The sequence below is a fragment of the Hippocampus comes genome, unplaced genomic scaffold (assembly GCF_001891065.2).
Source record: "Hippocampus comes isolate QL1 unplaced genomic scaffold, H_comes_QL1_v1.1 scaffold85, whole genome shotgun sequence".
NCBI lineage: Eukaryota > Metazoa > Chordata > Actinopteri > Syngnathiformes > Syngnathidae > Hippocampus > Hippocampus comes.
Genome location: NW_017805540.1, coordinates 1,576,040 through 1,595,674, shown reverse-complemented (window position 1 = coordinate 1,595,674; position 19,635 = coordinate 1,576,040). Strand labels below are relative to the sequence as shown.

Sequence of the window (19,635 nt, the reverse complement as noted above, 5' to 3'; positions counted from 1 at the left end):
TTTTTTTTTTTTTTAATTTAAGAATTTAAGGAGCACTTTTGCAAATCAATGACTTCGTTTGAGGAACAACTTTCGAAAGTAGCTTTTGCAGGTTAATCCCAGGGACCTGAAGTAGGGGTTTTATGACGAAAGATAAAAACATACAGAATGAGCAATTGTTTTCCTTTTTATACAAATCAATATTTTTTTATTTCTCTTGTAAATAGCACTAAATTGTATTTTCTCCTTTAGGATCCTTTAGGCCACTCCTTCCGGTTGATGTACAGCACAATGGCTCATTTCCGGTCCTGTTAAAATAGGTGTGTAGCAGTATTTTGTATACCTTTCTCTCCAGGTACCTCTTACATTGCCTGCTATTTTGCGCTTCCAAGTTGGATTCGCTCCACTTTAACGCAGTTCCAGCCAGACCTCTTTGAAAAATGTACACGATCAACCAAGCACTTAATTCCAGTGCTGCACGATGACACGTTAGGTTAGCTTGCCAAAGAATATGGCTTCTTCTCATCACACCTTTGTGAGAACGATACCTTTCAGAAGTGAAGTGTTGCTTATTCGCCGCCATGGAGGCGATTACTGACTCAGGAGAGAATCGGCATGTGTGCTCGTCACACTAGAAAACAGCTGAAGCTTGTCGGTAACTAACTGGCTGGTAACAATGCTCACTGAATGAAAGTTTTATGAGGTAGCTGGTGTCTCGCATAACGTTTTTGTACAACCAGAGGTTTCACTTGATCTAAGTCCCTTTTTTTTTGGGGGGGGGGGCGTTGTGTGATGTTGCATCCCATCTTTCCCTGCACTCCACTTCTCACTTCGTCTGTCTCAATCGCACCCTTTAATTCCGAGCTTCCCATTCATCCTCGCCATCTTTTTTTTTTTTCATCCTTTACCCTCAGCGGCCCCTCTTCACCCAACCGTGTCTCCCTCCGTGCGCCCCCCCCACCCGCCTTTGCATCTCTTGTATTGTAAACATCTCACAAAAGTATGACAAGGTCTCTGCTCATGTTCCCCCAGCCTCCTGCTCTGTACTCACAGCTATTTGTTATTGTCTCCCCGTTATCTCGCCTGTGTTTGCCTCCTTTGCGCTTTCTTTACTCAGGTTTTTTTGTCTCTCCTCAGTGCGTCAGAGAAACGGGGGGGTGTGAAAAAAAAAAACAAGTAAAAGTTAATTAAATATGGAACGAGACGTAGCAGGCATCTCTTTAAGCCATCATGTCATTAAAATGGCGTCCCAAGGAGATCCGCTTAAAAGGAGACGTGGAACAATGTCTTCTCAGTCAGATATTTATGGGCCTGGTTATGTAAACATGCCCCCTTTATTCTCTATGTATATTTCATGTAATTATCACTTTTTGTAGTGGTTCCCCCATGAGATTTTTGCAGAGGCAAGGAGGTACTAGAGGAATGTCATTAGAGGAGACGATTGCGACAGTGCTGCTATGATGCTGTGCAAGGGGGGGGGGGTGCTACATTGTCGCTCTGGTGAAAGCTTTTATCTATATTTGACTGCTTCATGTACAGTAAAAGTATTGTTTGTCATTCTGCTGCCTGAATCGAATGACCAGATAGGCAATCGCTGACCACAACATTAGGTACACCCGCGCAACCGATTGAACTCAAGTGCAGCATTTGCATCATTCTTCACCGTGGAGAGATGTGACAGCTCTGCGATTGAGTCTCATTTGAATCAGCAGGTGTGCTGAGTGAGCTTGTGACGACTCACGTTTTATCCTCCTGGCCGCGTCCATTCCCCAAAAGCTGTTCCGTGTTGAAGGCCTGGACTGGCATTTCGTCTTAGAGAGTTAGTGGGGCGCCTTATAAAAGAGAGTCACCTGGGCTCCATGTGTAGAAAGGAGAGGGAAAAGCTTTGTTGGCTCCGGCACTTTGCCGCCTTGCACTCAAACATGATGTACAGCTGACACACAAGTGTTTTGAATTCAAGTGTTGTGCACTTAGATTGCAAGGAGGTGTGTGTGTGTGTGTGTGTGTGTGTGTGTGTGTGTGTGTGTGTGTGTGTGTGTCCATCTATAGATGGATTGGTAGATATATATACACACACACACACACACACACACACCATAAACACTGCGGATAGACCAGGGGTCGGCAACACGCGGCTCAAGAGCCGCATGCGGCTCTTTAGCGACATCTATTGGCTCCCTGGAGCTTTATAAAAAATGTTTGAAAATGGAAAAAGATTTTGATAGTAGGCTAATATAGCTCAAATAGATATAGATACATGTTGCAGCTCCGAAAAAGGAGAGCTGTGGTGTTGGTTTTTGAAAACGTACACTTTATTTATGCTTTTAACAGTCTCGACAAACACAGACACATCTGCGTCCGACTCCGTGCCTTCTCTCTTCTCGTTCAACTCGAGACGTGTTCAAAGACAGCCTCCGAAAAACAGAAATTAATGATCACTTCACTGACACTAAGAAAAGCGAAAATAATGCACCAAAACAAAAAATCAAGGAATGAATAACAAACGATTCTGAGACAGTCCAGTCTCCTACATACATACAGCATGTGTTTCCTTCATTGTAAGTTTTATAGAAGGCTTTTATTTTTTTGCGGCTCCAGACATATTTGTTTTTTGGGGGTTTTTTTTCGTCCTATATGGCTCTTTCAAAATTTTGGGTTGCCGACCCCTGGGATAGACACACATTCCCTCACATGGAATCTGCCCTCCCACAAGCGTACTGTAACAAAAAGGCTCCTCTTCCATTCTATTGTTCCCGGAGTCTCTTCTACCAGAGGGTCAAGAGGCATCCAAGTAATCTAACTAGCTTCGACTTAAGCGACAATAGAAGGTCTGCCATTACCGCTTTACCCACAAGGGGCAGTAACGTCCCTTCCACGGCGCCCCTCCAATCCCCTCCTCACCGTAACCACTGAACCTGCCATATTGCTATCCGGCCTGACCCCGCCGCACAGACGGCAGAAAACCCGAGCCGAGTTGCCGGCGTCGACAGCAATAACCACTGAAGAATTGCTTTTAATCAACGTCTGAAATGAGGGTGACTTGAAGCATCGCCCCATGCTGATTAAATGTAATTGTTTAATTGCCAAGTGCTGGTAACCCATCCTAAGAGGATTCTGATGGAATTATTTAATCTCTAGTCAGGAAATGCTTTGCAGTAGAAAAAAAGTGGCAAGAAAAGGGAAAGCGGAGGGGCGGGGTACAGATTTTATTTTTGAGTACTCATGAAATATGAAAGGCGCTTTGCATTAAGAGAAAGTGAAGAGCGCAATAGCTTGAGTGGGGCTCCAGCCTCAAAAGTGGTCGTGCTCTGACCTGCAGTAGGAGGAGCGGTTGCGTCTGTTCACTTGAGTGCCAAATACCACAACAGATCGGTCACGGCCTTGTCGTGCGCAATGCTCGGAGTATGTCGTGTCATCCCGAAACTCACATCGGGCTCGCTCACATTTCTTTCATTTTATTTTCGGTCTGCTTTGAAGGCCGCGCTGTTTATAAGATTAGACGAGGGCTGATTTCAGCATTAGGTCATTCGAACAAAGGAGTTTAGATATTCTCAAGGGGTTGTCTCACAGTCCTCCCCCTTTCCGTCTGATCGCCGGCTGCTTCTCTTCTAATGCAGCTCTATAAACTTAAAGGGCACAGGTGCTCTCCATTAGGGGCCTCGGCTCTTAGATACAGACATCCAAGCCCCCCCCCCCAATAAAACCAGTGACTGTTAATTAGGGCTGGGGGTGGGTGGGGGGGGGGGATTCTGAAACGTAAGCATGCAGGCATGTTCACCAGATTAACACCTTTTCCTCCATGTTTTTCACAGCACTCCAAAGAAAATCCCTGGGACGATTCCCAGCGCAGCCTCAGCCCGTATCCTAGCGCTGTGGCACACATGCCATGACATTTCAATCTATCATCAAAATCAATAGTGGCTCTCCCGCTGGTATAACTGCACACAGTGCAAGTGTCCCCACCCTCACCACTAAAGCCCGGCTCTCAATTGCGCTGATAAATACAGCGCTGTCATCCCTCGGGAAATGGGCCTGAGCACCCCACCGTCCCCCCCGGTTTCCGGTTTGGTCATAAGGGTGGGTCGCTCCTCACACACCCCTGGCCGAGTAGCGGGGTGCAGAGGCCTGGTCCCAGCAGTTGTGCTTGTCCTCCCAGCACCTGACCAGGGGCCCAGATGTGACAATTTGAACAATGAGAGTACCCCGTGGGACCCTGGCACCTGCAAAATGTAACACCCCCCCGCTATCTAACATGATGGCGCAATTACCGCTCCAGTGAGTTTACATTTGGACAAAACTCCTGGAATCTATCAAGCTGAATACAATAATTCAGCCTGCACGTTGGAGAAAAAAAAATTAAAAATTGCACGGATTATGGTAAAATGAGCACAATAGAGCAGTGATTCTCAACCGCTGTGCATTTGTGTGCCGTGAAAGTGTGCAATATCCAAACAACTAATAATCCAATTATTATCATTGATCTTTGCCCATCTTTCTATGCCAGTGATCTATAGTGACAGCCAGAATAATGAAATGCTATTTTACTATAGGTGCTCTGAACTAACGTTACCACTCCTACATCAGAATAATACCTTCGAAAACTGTTTTTCTGTTCTTTTAATGACGTGTTCACCTCAACAGGGCCAGACGTCACGCTGAGTAAATTAATACATGATCATCATTTTCAATATATACGCCCTGCATGACCATCTTTCTTTGGCAGTTTGAGATTTTTCAAAAACAACAACAAAAAAAAAAGTGCTTTGTCTCATGAAATTTGGGAAACACTGTGGCGGTCACTGATATAAAATCATGGGTCGGAGGTACCACGTTATTTATTTATTTTGAAATTGAAATCGACATGTTGAAATTAGGCATTCTAATGTGTATTTCTGCGAGCTGTGGCCAAGAGGTTTTTGTTTGCTCAACTGCAGTAGGGGGAAGCCTTTATTTGTACTCAAATCATGTCAGATGAAACAAGTTTCAATAAAAAGGACAATTATGAAGGAAGGCAGACCGAGCCAAGCCCCCTTCATGCCATCGCTTTTACCACGACAAAGGTGTCATGTTAGATCAGCTTTGAAGATGAAGCCGGGTGCTTGTTCACTACATTTTTTTTTTTTTTTTTTGTAAATCTTTAAGTCTCCTTGCATGAAATTCATTGATAAACGTTGCGTGCTTCAGTGCTGCTGATTCGGTCATCTGCAGAGTTCACATTGACTCAATCGTTATCTGTTAACATCTCTGAACTGAGATCATTCATGACTGTTACTAGCTGCTTTCATGTGGATGAAGTATTAGTAAGCATCTATTCACAAAATATGGTGTTATTTTAATATTATGTATTGTCTTCCAAAAAAAATAAAAATAAAATCGAAAGCTCCTTTTCAAGCATGATGACATTCAAAGTCTGTAGCAGTAATACAATGTTGCTTCTCCAAATGAAAAACACTAGATGCGCTTCTCATGGAAATGTGTACCTTTTTCTCTCCTCTCGGGGATAATTATTTGACGTAGCATGCCCGAAGCTAAAAATCACTCAAGAAGTTGCTGCAAATACTTTTATTACTTTGCATTGAAGTGTTAATTCAAACACACTCGCTGCAGTCAGCCAGAGAGCAATTTGGGTCAACGATGCTTCGAAGCTGTGGAGCGCTCCACAACGTTGAAAGCTGCAAAGATAAATAGCGACATCTAGTGGCACCAAGAAACAAACGCACAGCCGCCCCAACAGTTAAACGCTACAAGAATAGTCATAAATGTAAATCTTTTTTTTTTTTTTTGCCCTATTGGTGTCGCTTCACAACTTATTTTATTGTAAATGCAAAATGTAAACGGGTAGAAGAGTACAAGTGAGGATGCAGTCCAAGTGACAAATGTGTTTGTCTGGCAGGAGAACATTTCTGTTTTATCGTGTCAGGATATTCATGATATGCTATTGTAGTCCTTCAGAAAAGTAATAACGGCGAAAGCAAGAGGCAGGGGCAGGGGGGATATGCTTTTTATGATCACATAGATAGATTTCACATCAAACTTGATTTAATGGCAACATCGCGGCAATAGCAACATTTATCCTTGATGCGAATACATTCATCATGTAAAATTCAGGCGGATGTTTGCAAGACACAATAAGCAATTCATTGAGGAAGAAGTAAAATTCAATAGTTTTTTTTTTTTTAATCGTGTTTGCGTTTCGTGGCACCTGTCTTATCGACTGTAAACATTTCAGACATTGAGTGAATATAAAAACATAAATCATGTGCAAGATAGCACGTTATTCTCATATTGACACACTCGCAAGACCACGCCGCCGATTGGATACGTTTACGTTTGGAATACTTCACAGTTTGGGCTGTCGGCTGGGGAGCGTCCGCTGGTCACTGGCCCGCTCGAAGGACGACTAAAGGGCGAGTGGAGCTTCGCCGCTTTGGGCACAGAATCTTAGCAAAGGCCCTGCGGAAGCTGCTGTGACACAGCGGGTAGAGGAAAGGGTTAATGGCAGAGTTGAGCCACAGGAGCCAGAAGGTGACCTCATACCAGTGATGCGGGATGCATCGCCCTCTGCAGGCGGCACGGATGATCATCAGTAGGGTGTACGGTGCCCAGCAGATGGCAAACACACACACAATGATGGCCAGCGACTTAGCAATTTTCTTATCTCTGGACAGACGGTTAGGTTGGGCCGCCCTGCTGCTCGACGGATCCAGTTTGCCCAAATTGGGAGACGAGGACGGGGAGTGGATGGAGCCTCGCACGGCCAGCTTGCCTCCCGTGCCCCACGTGTGGGAAAAGGGGTTAGCTTCCCCCTGCGCCGACACGGGTTCATTGAGCTGAAGGTTGAGCTGAGCCTCCCTGCAGCGGAGCCTCCGCCGGCGTATGTTCAGATAAATGCTGAGGTTGAAGAAAGCCACCGAGATGAAAGGGGAGAAGAACTCCAGCATGGAGGCGCATAGCAGGAAGTACCAGGAGTGATAGAATTCGGCAAAGCACTCTTCATTCGGCACCCGACTTTGGCCCACCGCCAGCTCCCAGAATATGATGGCCGGGCTGTACAGGAGAAAGGCCAGCACCCACACGACCGTCATCTTGATGATGGCGGGATGAGACGTGCTTTGTCTGGCCCGGTAACTCACCTGCGGCAAACAATGGCAGAAATGAGACTTTCCAGCCATTCAGCTATCTGTTCCGGGGCTGAACGATTTTGAAGAAAAAAAACATTCAAATAGTGATTTTTTTTTTCCCGCCCCTCAATATTGTGATTGTATGGAAGCCTGAAGCTGCTAATGTGGAGTAAAAATATTTTGACAGGCAACTACGTGCAAACATACTTGAAAGTACGTTCCAGTGCATTCAGATGTATTTAAATACGTTCAAACGTAGTCGCAAATACGTTCCAACGTACTCCTAAAACATCTTGAAAAAAATGTAAATAAGGACCTGGGATTAAATGTGTGGAGTCTGAAAAGACACAAACACGTCTTTGGGAGCGAATGAGTCGCCAAGAATATCGCAGAAGCTCGACCTCGTTTTTAGCAGAAATCATTTTTCCTTCAACATTATTTCAATATCTCTCCAAAGGGACGACGTTATACAACAACAGTTTGTGTACAAACCAAAATAAATTTTCCTTGATTGTCCTATGAAACAATTAACCACAGCCACAAAATTCAGTTGGATGAAGGGTACACCATCTTAAAATAATACCCGTAACTTAATATTGCCGCGTACAGTGCGTACAACCGTTCAAATGAAACAAAACAAAAATCCTATGTCGAAAAAAATTTGTCAACCATTTAAATGGGAGTCTTCCTTTCACCAACTGAACCAATCATTGTCTCCCAAGTCAAATATTGCCCCTCCACGCAGTGAATCATTTCTGATGCTTAATGACGACTCAGAATTGCCTTCCCTTGAAGTGAACATTTCTCACTGTGCTCACCTCTCACCCAAATTTAAAAGAAAGAATCCGCATCTAATTTGACTCCATCTTTCCCTTTCAAAGACGCACTTTGCCGTGTCACTGCTGACGACCTTTTGTCCGCCGGCGTTCACAGAGGCAGGCTTTTAAGAGAATGCTGTTTGGCCCGCCAGTGGCCTGCTTCTGACGCGATTCATCTCTCCACGTTGGGAGGACGACGGTTGCGCGAGGAGGAGGAGGACCTCAATGATCAAAGCTGGCTAATTAAAGAAGAGCTTCCCGCTTTCTCTCTTTGCGGCGTTATTTGTATTCAGCGCTCTGATGTAAAAGTGTTTGCTCGTGAAAGGGAAGAGAACGCTGCCTTTGTCTAACTACGCCGGGTCTCGCCCCAATTTGGCTTTGCAACTTGTGGACGTGGATTCAGTCTCTTCCTGCACGCGGCCCAAAAAATAAAAGCTTCGATGGGGATGTGGAGGGTTTTGGACAAATCAACACGTTTTAGGTTGGGGACACGCGTGACAAAAAAAAAAAAAAAAGCGAACTGAATGTGCGTGGTTTTCCTTCCAATCAAGGTCCGCAAAAGGGTGTCTAAAAAGCTTGCCTTGCTGTTATCCTGTATGTGGGGCAAAGGTGGGAGGAAGTCACATTTCGTGCCCAGCGTTAGTCTAGTGCAGTGGTTCTTAACCTGGGTTCGATTGAACCGTAGGGGTTCGTCTCAGGGGTTCGACGGAGCCTCCGCCATGGAGGTTAAGACACACCCAACTCCACATGTCAATTAGTTATGACACGCCCGCTTGGCCATCATTGGGTGCTTCATTTTGTGCACAATTTAAAAAAAAACTTAAATTTATGTCTTGAAATTTTATTTAAGATTTGTTCTGTTTATAACTCATCCAGTACCAGCCAATTCTAGACCCTTTTTTTTTTTTACCCTAAGTCTTGGAAAAATTGAAAAAAAATAAGCGTCTTGGGTTGAACCTGTGGCGTGTGAAAAGACATAAATTTGTCTTTGGGAGTGAATGAGTTAATGCGTTTTTTTATAACTTGAATTAGTAAAAGAAATAAATAAAAATCACATTTTTAATTTACACTAATGAATGGTTGGGTAAATGTGCATATACACTGGTTGGGTTCGGTACCCCTAACAAGGTTAAAAACCACTGGTCGAGTGCAAAGCGCCGTTTTCTTACTAGATGGGCACAGGTAGAAAGCGGCATTTGTGCTTTCTTTTTCTTCAACTCCTCTTTCTTAGCTCCAATCACCCTGTGGCCTTATAATGCCCCTCGCAGGTCAGTCTTAGTACTACACCATCTGGTTTCCGGGAGGAGACTCACAAGAGTGAGTGGAGCGTTAATAATCACTGCAGCCTCTTGAAAAAAAATGGTGTGGTTGTACTTTAGCACGGTTTTATTTTCTGTGTTTTCTTTCCCAAAGCCATTTTTTATTGTTGATGTTTTTTCACACAGCAAAGAAACTCTTTGTAGGAAGTGGCACAGGGCCAAGCTGGGTCAGCCATGATTAACCTGTGCAGATGGGCTCAATTGGGGCTTTGGGAAAATGAGGTGGTGGTGGTGTCACTGACCCCATCACTAACCTGGCACACTGACCAGTCAGGAATGAAGCTATCGACTGAACGCAGTTGGGCATCTGCAGTGAAACCTCTCGGACTAAACACAATCCATTCCAATTTGTGTGAGTTCGATTTGTGACCTAAGCAAAATGATTTAGGAATTGCATGTCATCATGTTTTTTTAACTTTCTTAACTGTCACACGAGGTTAAAAAGAAGCTGAATACGGATAATAAAACAAAATCTTTGAAGAGCTATAGCGTAGTTACAGATAATCTTCACACACATAAACTTCTGTTGCACGGATTTTTTTTAAACTACTTTGTCATGCAAATGTAAAGTATTTAACCTTTAGCAAGCTCATCTTTTCATGTACCCACAAAGGCCTTCATTATGACAACCAGGATCAGAGAAAGGGGGGAGTTGCACTCACCGCTCTGGTGACAGACAGAAAGCGGTCGTAGCTGATGAGGACGATGCTGAAGACGGATGCGGAACACAGCAGGTAGTCCATGACCAGCCACAGCTTGCACATTCCCCTGCCCAGCGTCCACCGACCAGTGAGGATGTAAGGGATGTACACGGGGATGCAGAACGCTCCTGTGTAGGGTAGGATGGGATGAACTTTATTATCCCGAAGGAAAATTTGTTTCGGATGCTACGAAATTGATGACTGCAAACATAAAAACAGAGGACAAGAGAAAGCGCAGGCAGAATCCTGAAAAGAAGCAATGCGATACTTTTGGACCATCGTTATAACTAAAACAGTTTTGTTAAACGGTATAGCGAATATCGTATAGTGTTCTACTGTTCATTTTGTAGGAATGAATACCTTCCGGGTCACTTTTGACCTTGACCAAAAATATATTCAAAATAATTGTCTCACTCAAGTCATGAACTATATCTGTATCTTTTCAAAATGTATTTCTAACTAAGCTGACACTGACAAATGGATGATAATCATCCTTAATTATGCTTTACCTTTTCTCTGAAAGATTATTTTTCATATTTTATGCAACTCTGTGACATGGGGAGAGTTCGAAGTTGATGCCCCGCCCCCCATATCACAACAGAATTCTTGCAACATACCAAATCGTGGACAACATACCGATCGCTGACATGCATGCCCCAAACGTTTACCGTGGATGCCTGAGGCCACCGCCCCGTTGGCTCCTCTCTCTGCACGCCCCTGATGATCATTGTTATGCAGTTTAACGGTTTCCAGATTCCCCCCATGACCCTTCAAAGAACAACACTGCATGTTTCTGTGCAAATGTGATGGTACCCCAGACAGTCTGTTTCAAGCTATTTTGAATAGTGTTACACTGTCCCGTTTAAAAAAAAAATGCACACATTGGAGTAATGAAAATTGTTCCACAGTTTCCATTTATTTAACACACACTGACAAATCTAAAATGTATTTTAATAGAAGTCAGTCAAATTTTGGGGTACTTTAAGTCACTCCATTGACCCTTTCACGCACCCTGAAACCTGATAACACGATAAACTCTCCGTTGTAGTAACCGCTGTCCCTGAAAGGGTTAAAAGTCGTCACATTCCAAGAAAGAATTCCGTTTTGATTAGTTATATTGATGTCAAATGTCAAAACGAGTCAAATTTGACCCGAAGAGGATGTGAGGGTTGAATAAGATAGCTTTATATAAAGTGGCAAAAGTGTCAGAAAGCAAAAGAAACGAAAAAAAGAAACGACTTGAGGTGTACTTACCGACAAGGAAGTCCGATATCGCCAGATTCAGAAAGTAGTAATTACATTGCCTCCTCAGACTCTTGTCCACTTTGAAAGCGAACATGACCAGCGCGTTGCCCAAAACGGTCACGACCACCACAGTCACCATCATCACCGTTAGAATGGCAAAAACCGGTCCCGAAAACGCCAAGGTACTTTGCACTCTCGCCCGGCCATCGTCCAAGTGACGCCCGCTTGCGTTGGACTGGCTGCGCTCCTCCATTCGCTTCCTTCCTTCCAATCTTCCTTAGAGGTGACGGTGAGGCGGCAACAGGTGCACTGCTGTCCTCCAGCCGCACATCCTCAAATGCGTCCAAGTTGTGTGGAATGTGTCAAGACCAGCGCGTCGAGTAGAGCGAAGAGTGGGCGACGACCTCGACCGACGCGGCAGCCCGAGGACGGTTACTCGAGTCCCAGCGGTCGCTCTGGTGTCATCCGGCGATTTCGCCAGGGAGTATCAACAAAGTAAGGAGACACAAATGACCGACTATTTGAAACACACCCACCTAGGTTTTCCTTACAATAGCACTTGATAAAATTGAGATGTAGTCTCATGTTATGCCGATTATCTATCTCAAATTTATTCACGTTCATGCAATTTCACCCCAAAATTTTGGACAGAAATTTGTCCATGCACCCTAGCGCTGAATTCCGCTCAAGTGTTTGTATTGAACTGCTTTTTCTGATCAATTCTAATGTATTTCATGCACAATCGATATTTTTATAAGCACTCATGTTACTTGACTGTGCAAATAAATTTACTTACAAACTTTGGAGTGTCATTATTTTATTGGTTACATTTTTTTTTAAATTATAGATTCATGTGTACATTTGACTGCAGTTATTCTACTGTACTGTTTGGTCTGCAGCTTTATTTTATTTCTTTTTTTAATTAAATACAAATTAACTTAAAACGTAGTCTTTTGTTGTTGTTTTTTGTTCTTGAGATAACCAATATAATCTATGTATGTATGTATGTATGTATGTATGTATGTATGTATGTATATATGTGTGTGTTCGTGTGTGTGTGTGTGTGTGTGTGTGTGTGTGTGTGTGTGTGTGTGTGTGTGTGCCTACATACATTTATACACTCATAAATATATACACAGGCGGCACAGTGAACGACGAGCACGTCCGCCTCACAGTGCAGAGGTACAGGGTTCGATTCCGGCCCTGGCCTCGGCATTACTGTGTGAAGTTTGCATGTTCTCACTGTGCCTGCGTGGGTTTCACCCCAAAGTTAAAAGTTACGTGAGACACCTCTGAATAAGTTTGACTCAAGCATGTACCTAAGATTGTTTCTTTCCCTTCTATCCCCCTCAGACCACCTTTTTAGTCATGCCTCTGTAGGTCCTTCCCTCAATGAAACCTACTTTTTTTGTCTTCCTTTGTTGCATACTTCCCTCCTACCTTCAGCTTCCTTCTTTTCTGCCTATTTGCATTTGTATGTACACAGTGGGCGGACCAGTGGTTAGCGCATCAACCTCACAGTGTAGAGGTCGTGGGTTCGATCCCTGGAGTTTGCATGTTCTCCCCGGGCCTGCGTGAGTTTTCTCTGGGTTCTCTGGTTTCTTTGGTTTCCTCCCACATTCCAAAAACATGCATGGCAGGCTGACTGAACAGTCTAAATTGTCCCTGGGTGTGAGTGTGAGAGCATATGGTTGTTTGTCTCTGTGTGCCCAGCGACTGGCTGGCAACCGGTTCAGGGTGTCCCCCGCCTACTGCCTGACAACGGCTAGGATAGGCTCCAGCACCCCCCGCGACCCTTGTGAGGATGAAACGGATCGGAAAATGGAAGGATGGATGTATATTGAGTATCTAGCTGTATGTTATTACACCATCTATTCAGAGCTGTGTTAGCCAAACTGAAACTCTTTACTCGACCACACTGCATGACCCACTAAACTCTTGGCAAGATACGCATACTTAATTTATAATATATAGCCACGTGACGCAACACCTTAAGTGCCGTTATCCAGACTGCAGGGAAATGATGGCTTATTTTTTTTAGTCCCACATTAACCTTTATATGAATGATCAGTCTAATTTTCCATGATCAGCAAACCCCACAATGATAGCTGTAAGTGGAAACGGCATGGAAACGTGAGTTAATTACAGATATCACCAGAGTGAATTAGTCGTGCACCTGCCTCCACGAACAGAGACTTCACAGGAGCAAACCTGATTATTAGATGCTTTCGTACACAGAGATAGGGACTTGCAATTTCCTTGCTGCAAGTCACCGCGATGATGTAGCCATTGAGCGGTGTGTTCAGTTTTTTCACCGCTGAAAAACATTCACAAAGACTTTATATTGAATTCCCAGTTGGCACACACAGTTGAATGGTTATTCATTTCTGAGAATACACACGCACACACACATAGTAACCATATTGCGCAATACCTCAGCACTTGATCAGGCTGAAGTCCAAAACAATGGTTGTTGAGTAAAATATTATTTCTCCTATCAAGGAGTGTGGATTGAAAATGTAAATCTTTTTGGAAAATGCACAGAGCCTCACACAAGGTCCACCCACTGAAATTTGTATTTTCCTCTGCAGAAGGCTTTGTCTGCCTTATTTGCATTCTGACTCTCTGTCGCCGATCCTCCAGCTGAGGTCCAAAAAAAAAAAAAAAAAAAGAAAAAGAAAAGAAAAACACTACACATTGCACTGCAAGCTGCTGAAGGAGCCCGGCAAGAATTACTGTTATTTTCGGCCAAATAGGACATGCCAACTTCAGCTCACAGAGGTGTCCACATTATGAGGTGCGGGGGGGAAGGTGGGAGCATCACAATAATACAAGAATTTATTTTTTTTTTTCATTCCAGCACAGATTCTAATTTGCAGATTTTATTCGCAACAAGCATTGAAAAAAAATACAATTGAGGACAGATAACGTTAAAGTGTACTTTTCAGTCGCGACAATGCATGCAATGCATGTACCTATTTGTACAACCTAATGTTTTGTTTTTACCATCAATTTAGTTTGGCCTTCTGAGGATAAAATGGTTCCTGATGCCGGGACAAAGGTCCCCCACCCCTTTCTTCTTAATTAATTATGTTAGATGTACAGAAAGAGCAACCAAAAGAAAGGTCTCATATCAGGTTAATGGCAGCTAATATAAAGCATATCATGCGATTTAGTATTCAGGTCAAAACATCTGGCTTCGGGAAAAAAAAAGGCCTCAGAGACAAATGCCACTCATTCAGATATGTAACAAAGGAGCTGATACGTGGCATAAAACTGCGCCTCCATGGAAAATAATAGTGCACATTCACTTTGGAAGACGTCTCAGTCGTCCTCATGCACGTGTGGGTTGCAGTTCTAAATTGACACTGAAAATGGAAACGCAACCTAGTGAGCATGCAGTTGGCTCAATCTACTTTCAGACATGAAAGCCTGTGTGTGACATGATTGAATAATGCATGTCCAACACATGTTGAGTTGAAAAAAAATGAATAAAACAAGAAAAGTGACTCATTTGAATTTTGGAGGACACTCTGAAACAAAGCCCAGCGGGTTCGTTTGTAGTGTTGTTGATTACGCTGAGCCTGCTGTGGCATTCCATTATTTTACCACTCAAGTGTTTGCATGTGGCTGTTGCTCTGGGGTAGTGACGATAGCGTCGTATAATAGCAGGCTTAACCACCCCCGCCCTTCCCATCTGAAATAACAGCTACAATTAAGTGACAACCGTAATGCTCATGTGCGAAGGACCCAACATTGGCCACACTGACTGGTTCACCTTTTGAGGAATCTTGACATTTGGTGAATGTTGATCGAGTCAAGTGTTCACATTTATATTACATGTCAAAGTAGCCTTAAGGTAATCATTTGTGTATGGGAGAAGAGAAATCATGAAGCAGCCATGTCATGGCCAGTGGCGGGGCTCGGTTTTTATGGTTGTCGGGGGGGGGGGGGGGCGCAAGGCTTTCTCTTTACAAATCACCCATATATTTTGTTTCCCCATCATTGAGTCTACTTCTAGGCTGGTATCACTTACAGCCACACAATGTTATAAAATCTCCACTTTCAGTCTCAAAATTGTTAGGGAAAAAAGACCGATGTTATTGGTTAATTTAATTAATTATATTCAAACCTTTCCGCTAGTTGACACACTGTGGGATGATCTAGACCAGGGGTGTCGAACTCATTTCACTTGGTGGGTTGTTATGGCTGAAACCATATTATGAAGTCAAGAATAACTGTTGATTCAACTGTTGTTTAAGTTACTATCTTGAGTGGTTTGGTCACAAGAAAATACTTGGAATATATCTCTTATTTATTACATATGACAATTTAAAATTTTGGTAGACATTTCAGAAAGAATCATGGAAGTTGACATCTTTGAGCTGCTTTCGCGGGCCTTATATAATGATGTGGCAGGCCAGATGTGACCCCCGCGCCTTGAGTTTGACACCTGTGATCTAGATCAAGGATGAGAAAACTGGTGGGGGGCCACGGGCCAAACTTTGAGTGGCCCTTTGATTAATCTGAAAAAAAATTATAATCCCACCCGCCACAAAAAAAAAAAAATTGAGAAAACATCAAAAAACATGCATCATATATTCTATATGGTGAAGGGGGGGAATGTGGATGAAAAAAAAACTCTCAGATAAAATCGAAAAACACCCAAAAGTCAATTATCTGGCCTGACACCGGCGGGGCCCAAGCGTATTTGAGCTCCCCCAGTGGTCATGGCAAGTTAAGAAAGAGTCATAGTTTCATGGTTCAGGGTTTGCGTGGTGGAGTGAGGAGGACCAGGTGCAGAAAAGCAAAGAGGCCAGGAGTGCAGGAATTTTTAATTCATAAAACATAAAATCAGAAAACTGGGGCTCTTTGAAATAGTCCAAATACACTAAATTGACATAAGTGCCGAAAAAACAAGATTCAAGGTAACAAACCAAGACAGGTAATTAACTCGCCACGATAGGAAACAATGCAGCACTCTGGGAAACGTGGCTGAGGAGAACAGAAAGGCGGAAAAAAAACGAACCATTAAACACTGAAAGAAATCAGGAAATTAAATATGAGCAAACTGCCGAGAATATGAAAACACCCTTGTGGCTGGACACGAGTGGCAGGACGAAGCTGAGTGGAAAACCGAACTGCAGCATTAGAAAACATTTTTTAAACAGATGAATGAAACAATGCAAACATTTCAATTGTACCTCACCCGGCATTATTTGAATCGGACAATATCAGACAACAATCATCTCATCTCTTGTTTCAAGCGTTATAGACAAAGTGGCTTCGTGCCTTCAAAGTTGGTCACAGTTTCCATGCTTATGTCGCCACGTCGGAGCCAAAGCGAACTCGGATGACTTCCCGGTCCCAACAATCTGTTACCTGCTGCTGGCATTTCGTTGACTTCGGGTGTGCTGTGGCTGCGCCCCGGTCATGACGTGAGCTCGTTAAATGTTTCATTAATCCATGTATCGCTGCGCTCCACCCTCATTTCATAAGGGCATCCAGCGAGGCTCTCCAGAAACAAGCGCACTATTGATTCGAAACATTCAATTAGCGAAGATGGATGCCAAAGAAATATTTTGTTCGCAATATGGATCACACGGGTCTTTTATCTTAATTGTTATTCGGGTGCTCACACTTGAGTATCAGTACTGTTGTATTTCTGTCTATAATTATTCTGGTGATTCACTAGATAGCTTGACTTTTTCGTTTTTTTTTTGGAGTTATCGAATTTGGTCTCCTCATGCGTATAATTGAATCCATTGTACCTTTTCTCTGCTGTAGATATTAGAGGCATATTGCTGCCTTTTGAGCACTACAGCATTTAAGTCTATTTACCAATCGAACATCGGCCCATAAAGCATTTTCTTATAGCGATTAGGTTCCCAGAGATTCCTCAGTCCTGATGGCAGTGGATGGAACAGGCTTTGTTTTGACAGTGACAAACGACTATCGACGCGATAGAATGACAACACACTTATCAACACTTGGTGGACCATCAAAATTCATCACCGAGATTGACGTGTCAAACTTTTCCATGTGTTTGTCATCTTTTGAGCGATTGAAGCCAACTGGGCTACTCAGTCCACAATGTAGACCACAGGTGTTAAACTCAAGGCCCAGGGGCCAGATCCGGGCCACCACGTCATTTTATGTGGCCCGCAAAAGCAAATCATGCGCGTCAACTTGCATGATACCTGCTAAAATCTGTACCAAAATATCAGGTGCAATTAAAAAAAACGTGCGATTGTTTTGTCACCCTGTTTACAATCACTTGAACAATAACAGAGCAAACTTTTATAGTTGACTGATTTTAAAAACTGGTAATCCATCAATTTGTTGTGTAATAACGTGATGAGTCGATTAAACATTTATTTGGTTTCACCGTCATAACGGCACTCCGAGGGAAAACGTAACACCAAAGTGGCCTGCGACAATAATGAGTTTGACAGCCCTGATGTAGACACTCGCTGGCCACGACATGAGGAACACGTTCATAGTCTGTTGGACAAGGATCACGTGAAATGGGCTGGATAGGGTCTCGAGGACCGGAGTTAGACACCCCTGCTCTAGAGAAAACATACAACAGGGTACCCACAGAGGAACTGTGGTACTGCATGAGGGCACCTGGAGTGACAGAAAAGTATGTTAGAGTAGTACAGGGACACATATGAGGGCAGCAGATCAGTGTTGACGTGTGCTGTAGGTGTGACAGAGGAGTTTAAGATAGAGGTGGGAGTGCATCAGGGTTCAAGTTTGAGAACCTTCGATTTTTGCAATAGCGAAAGTAGGGATGAGGTGGAGGCGCACAGGTAAAAGAGAGATTTGAAGATTAGCCAAAGTAAGAGGATATACTGTATGTGCATGAATGAGAAGGGTGGAGGGGGAGGATGTAGCAAGTGTGGAGGACTTCAAATACGTTACATCCATAAGTGAGTTGAGGAAGAAGTAAAGAAACAGAGCCATGCAGGCGGAGGGAATTGCCAGGTGTGTACACAGGTGGGAAAATGAAAAAAGCGTCTTTTTTTTTTAACGTATAACCTGCGGCCCGGTAGTCCAGTGGTTAGCACGTCAACCCCACAGTGCAGAGGTTCAATTCCAGCTCTTGCTTGTCTGATCAGTGTGTAGCCATCCACTTTTACAACGTCAAAACGATGCAGTGTTGAAAGACGGACTTTCAGACCCATTTCACGTTCCTCCAGGGTCATTTACATTCGCAAGGAGTCAAATAATTTTCTCCCACTCTCGTTGTGAGCAGAATACTCTGTCTTGCTCATACTTCCCCTCATTGCCTCTCCCAGTCCTACTCCCTCTCCCCTTGTCCGTCCCTAAAATATCCCTGCGGGGGATTCTATCGCCTGGTTCCTTTCGATGCGGTGGCTTCACTTTGCCTCCATTATCTTGTCATTTGTGAGGGATTACGCTCCGGAGCACTCACACTCCATCCCCTTTGCTTAAGAAGTGTGACAGCTTACAAAAATTGCCATGCTAATTAGTAGCAACTTGAACAGAGAGCTGCTTGCCCCTTGCCAGACCTGATTTGATGGGTGTGCGTCAATCAGTGTCTGACATTGAGTTAGTTCTTAACCGTTCTTAAGATCACATGTCCATCCATCTTCCATACCACGTCACTTGGTTTGCGCGTGGGCTGGAGCCGATGCCAGCCGACGTGGGGCAAGAATCAGGTCTGGTCGCCAGCCAGTCGCTCGGCACATATCGACAAACAAGCATTCGTAACATGAGGTCAGTCGTATTTATGTTTTACTGATGGCCCTGTATAGAAGATGAATGGCACCAAAGTATTAACAAAAAAGGCAGTGAAGCTAATTAGCTTCAGAGCAGATGAAAATACCCTTTGGTCGAGTCTAATGCCCCATTAGTCCGTTTTCAGATGCTGGCGGCCATCTATCTTTTGAGGTGTTTGTTAAACGTCGCGAAAATAGACCCATAACCGCGTGTGTCCATTGCCTGACATTTAAAAGGATACTGTGAAGTGTGTTTTTACGCAGCATGGTGCACCTTCTCTGACCTGGTGGGCGCAAACATTAGATTGGGCACATATTGAATAACACCTTTGTGGAAAGGAATACATTCACAAGAGGATGAATTTGACCATTTCTGTCAGCAAAGATCTAATTGTCGGATGTCTCTAAAAGTCTATCCTGAGCAATTATCTTGTGGGCTCTGTTAAGAGTGAGTTTTCCTCCCCAATGTATTCAGAAAATGGTAGGGATGAAATATTTAAATGTTCAGCTGGTTCCAATAGATACCGTATTGGCCCGAATATAAGACGGCCCTGATTATAAGACGACCCCCTCTTTTTCAAGACTCAAGTTTGAAAAAAGACTTTTTGAACCCCAAATTAATTTTTAATTGACCCCCTCTTTTTCAAGACTCAAGTTTACAAATGATTCTAACAATATATTTGAGAGAAAAAGCATGTTATTTT

General features: G+C 43.5%; 1 protein-coding gene and 1 long non-coding RNA gene across 4 annotated transcripts in view; one reads left to right on the top strand and one right to left on the bottom strand.

Moving 5' to 3' along the window:
* The window catches only part of LOC109521355 (uncharacterized), a 12,906-nt gene extending 6,184 nt beyond the window's left edge, over window positions 1-6,722 (top strand). Inside the window, exon 3 of the long non-coding RNA XR_002169337.1 lies at window positions 6,648-6,722. This is a non-coding gene — a long non-coding RNA (uncharacterized LOC109521355). The remainder of the gene's footprint in view (window positions 1-6,647) is intronic.
* On the bottom strand, window positions 5,985-11,585 carry LOC109521354 (histamine H3 receptor). Of its 3 annotated transcripts, none has more exons than XM_019879185.1 (4): window positions 11,193-11,585; window positions 9,900-10,066; window positions 6,517-7,112; window positions 5,985-6,444 (listed from the first exon to the last, which is right to left on the bottom strand). In XM_019879185.1, exons 1-4 carry the CDS (start codon window positions 11,434-11,436, stop codon window positions 6,357-6,359), a joined length of 1,095 nt encoding a protein of 364 aa, XP_019734744.1. In that variant the 5' UTR covers window positions 11,437-11,585; the 3' UTR covers window positions 5,985-6,356. The 3 variants fall into 3 exon arrangements, with proteins under 3 accessions (XP_019734744.1, XP_019734745.1, XP_019734743.1); XM_019879186.1 differs by having other exon boundaries at window positions 5,985-6,441; XM_019879184.1 differs by having other exon boundaries at window positions 5,985-7,112.
* Window positions 11,586-19,635: the final 8,050 nt, after the last annotated feature.

Bases quoted from the DNA above. Each gene is read 5' to 3' on its own strand.
- LOC109521354 (XM_019879184.1), bottom strand. From the start codon at position 11,436: ATGGAGGAGCGCAGCCAGTCCAACGCAAGCGGGCGTCACTTGGACGAT. The intron at 10,067-11,192 runs GTAAGTACACCT...TACCCTACACAG, and splicing joins GATATCGGACTTCCTTGTCG to GAGCGTTCTGCATCCCCGTG. The intron at 7,113-9,899 runs GTGAGTGCAACT...TGTTTGCCGCAG, and splicing joins TTCTGTCTGTCACCAGAGCG to GTGAGTTACCGGGCCAGACA.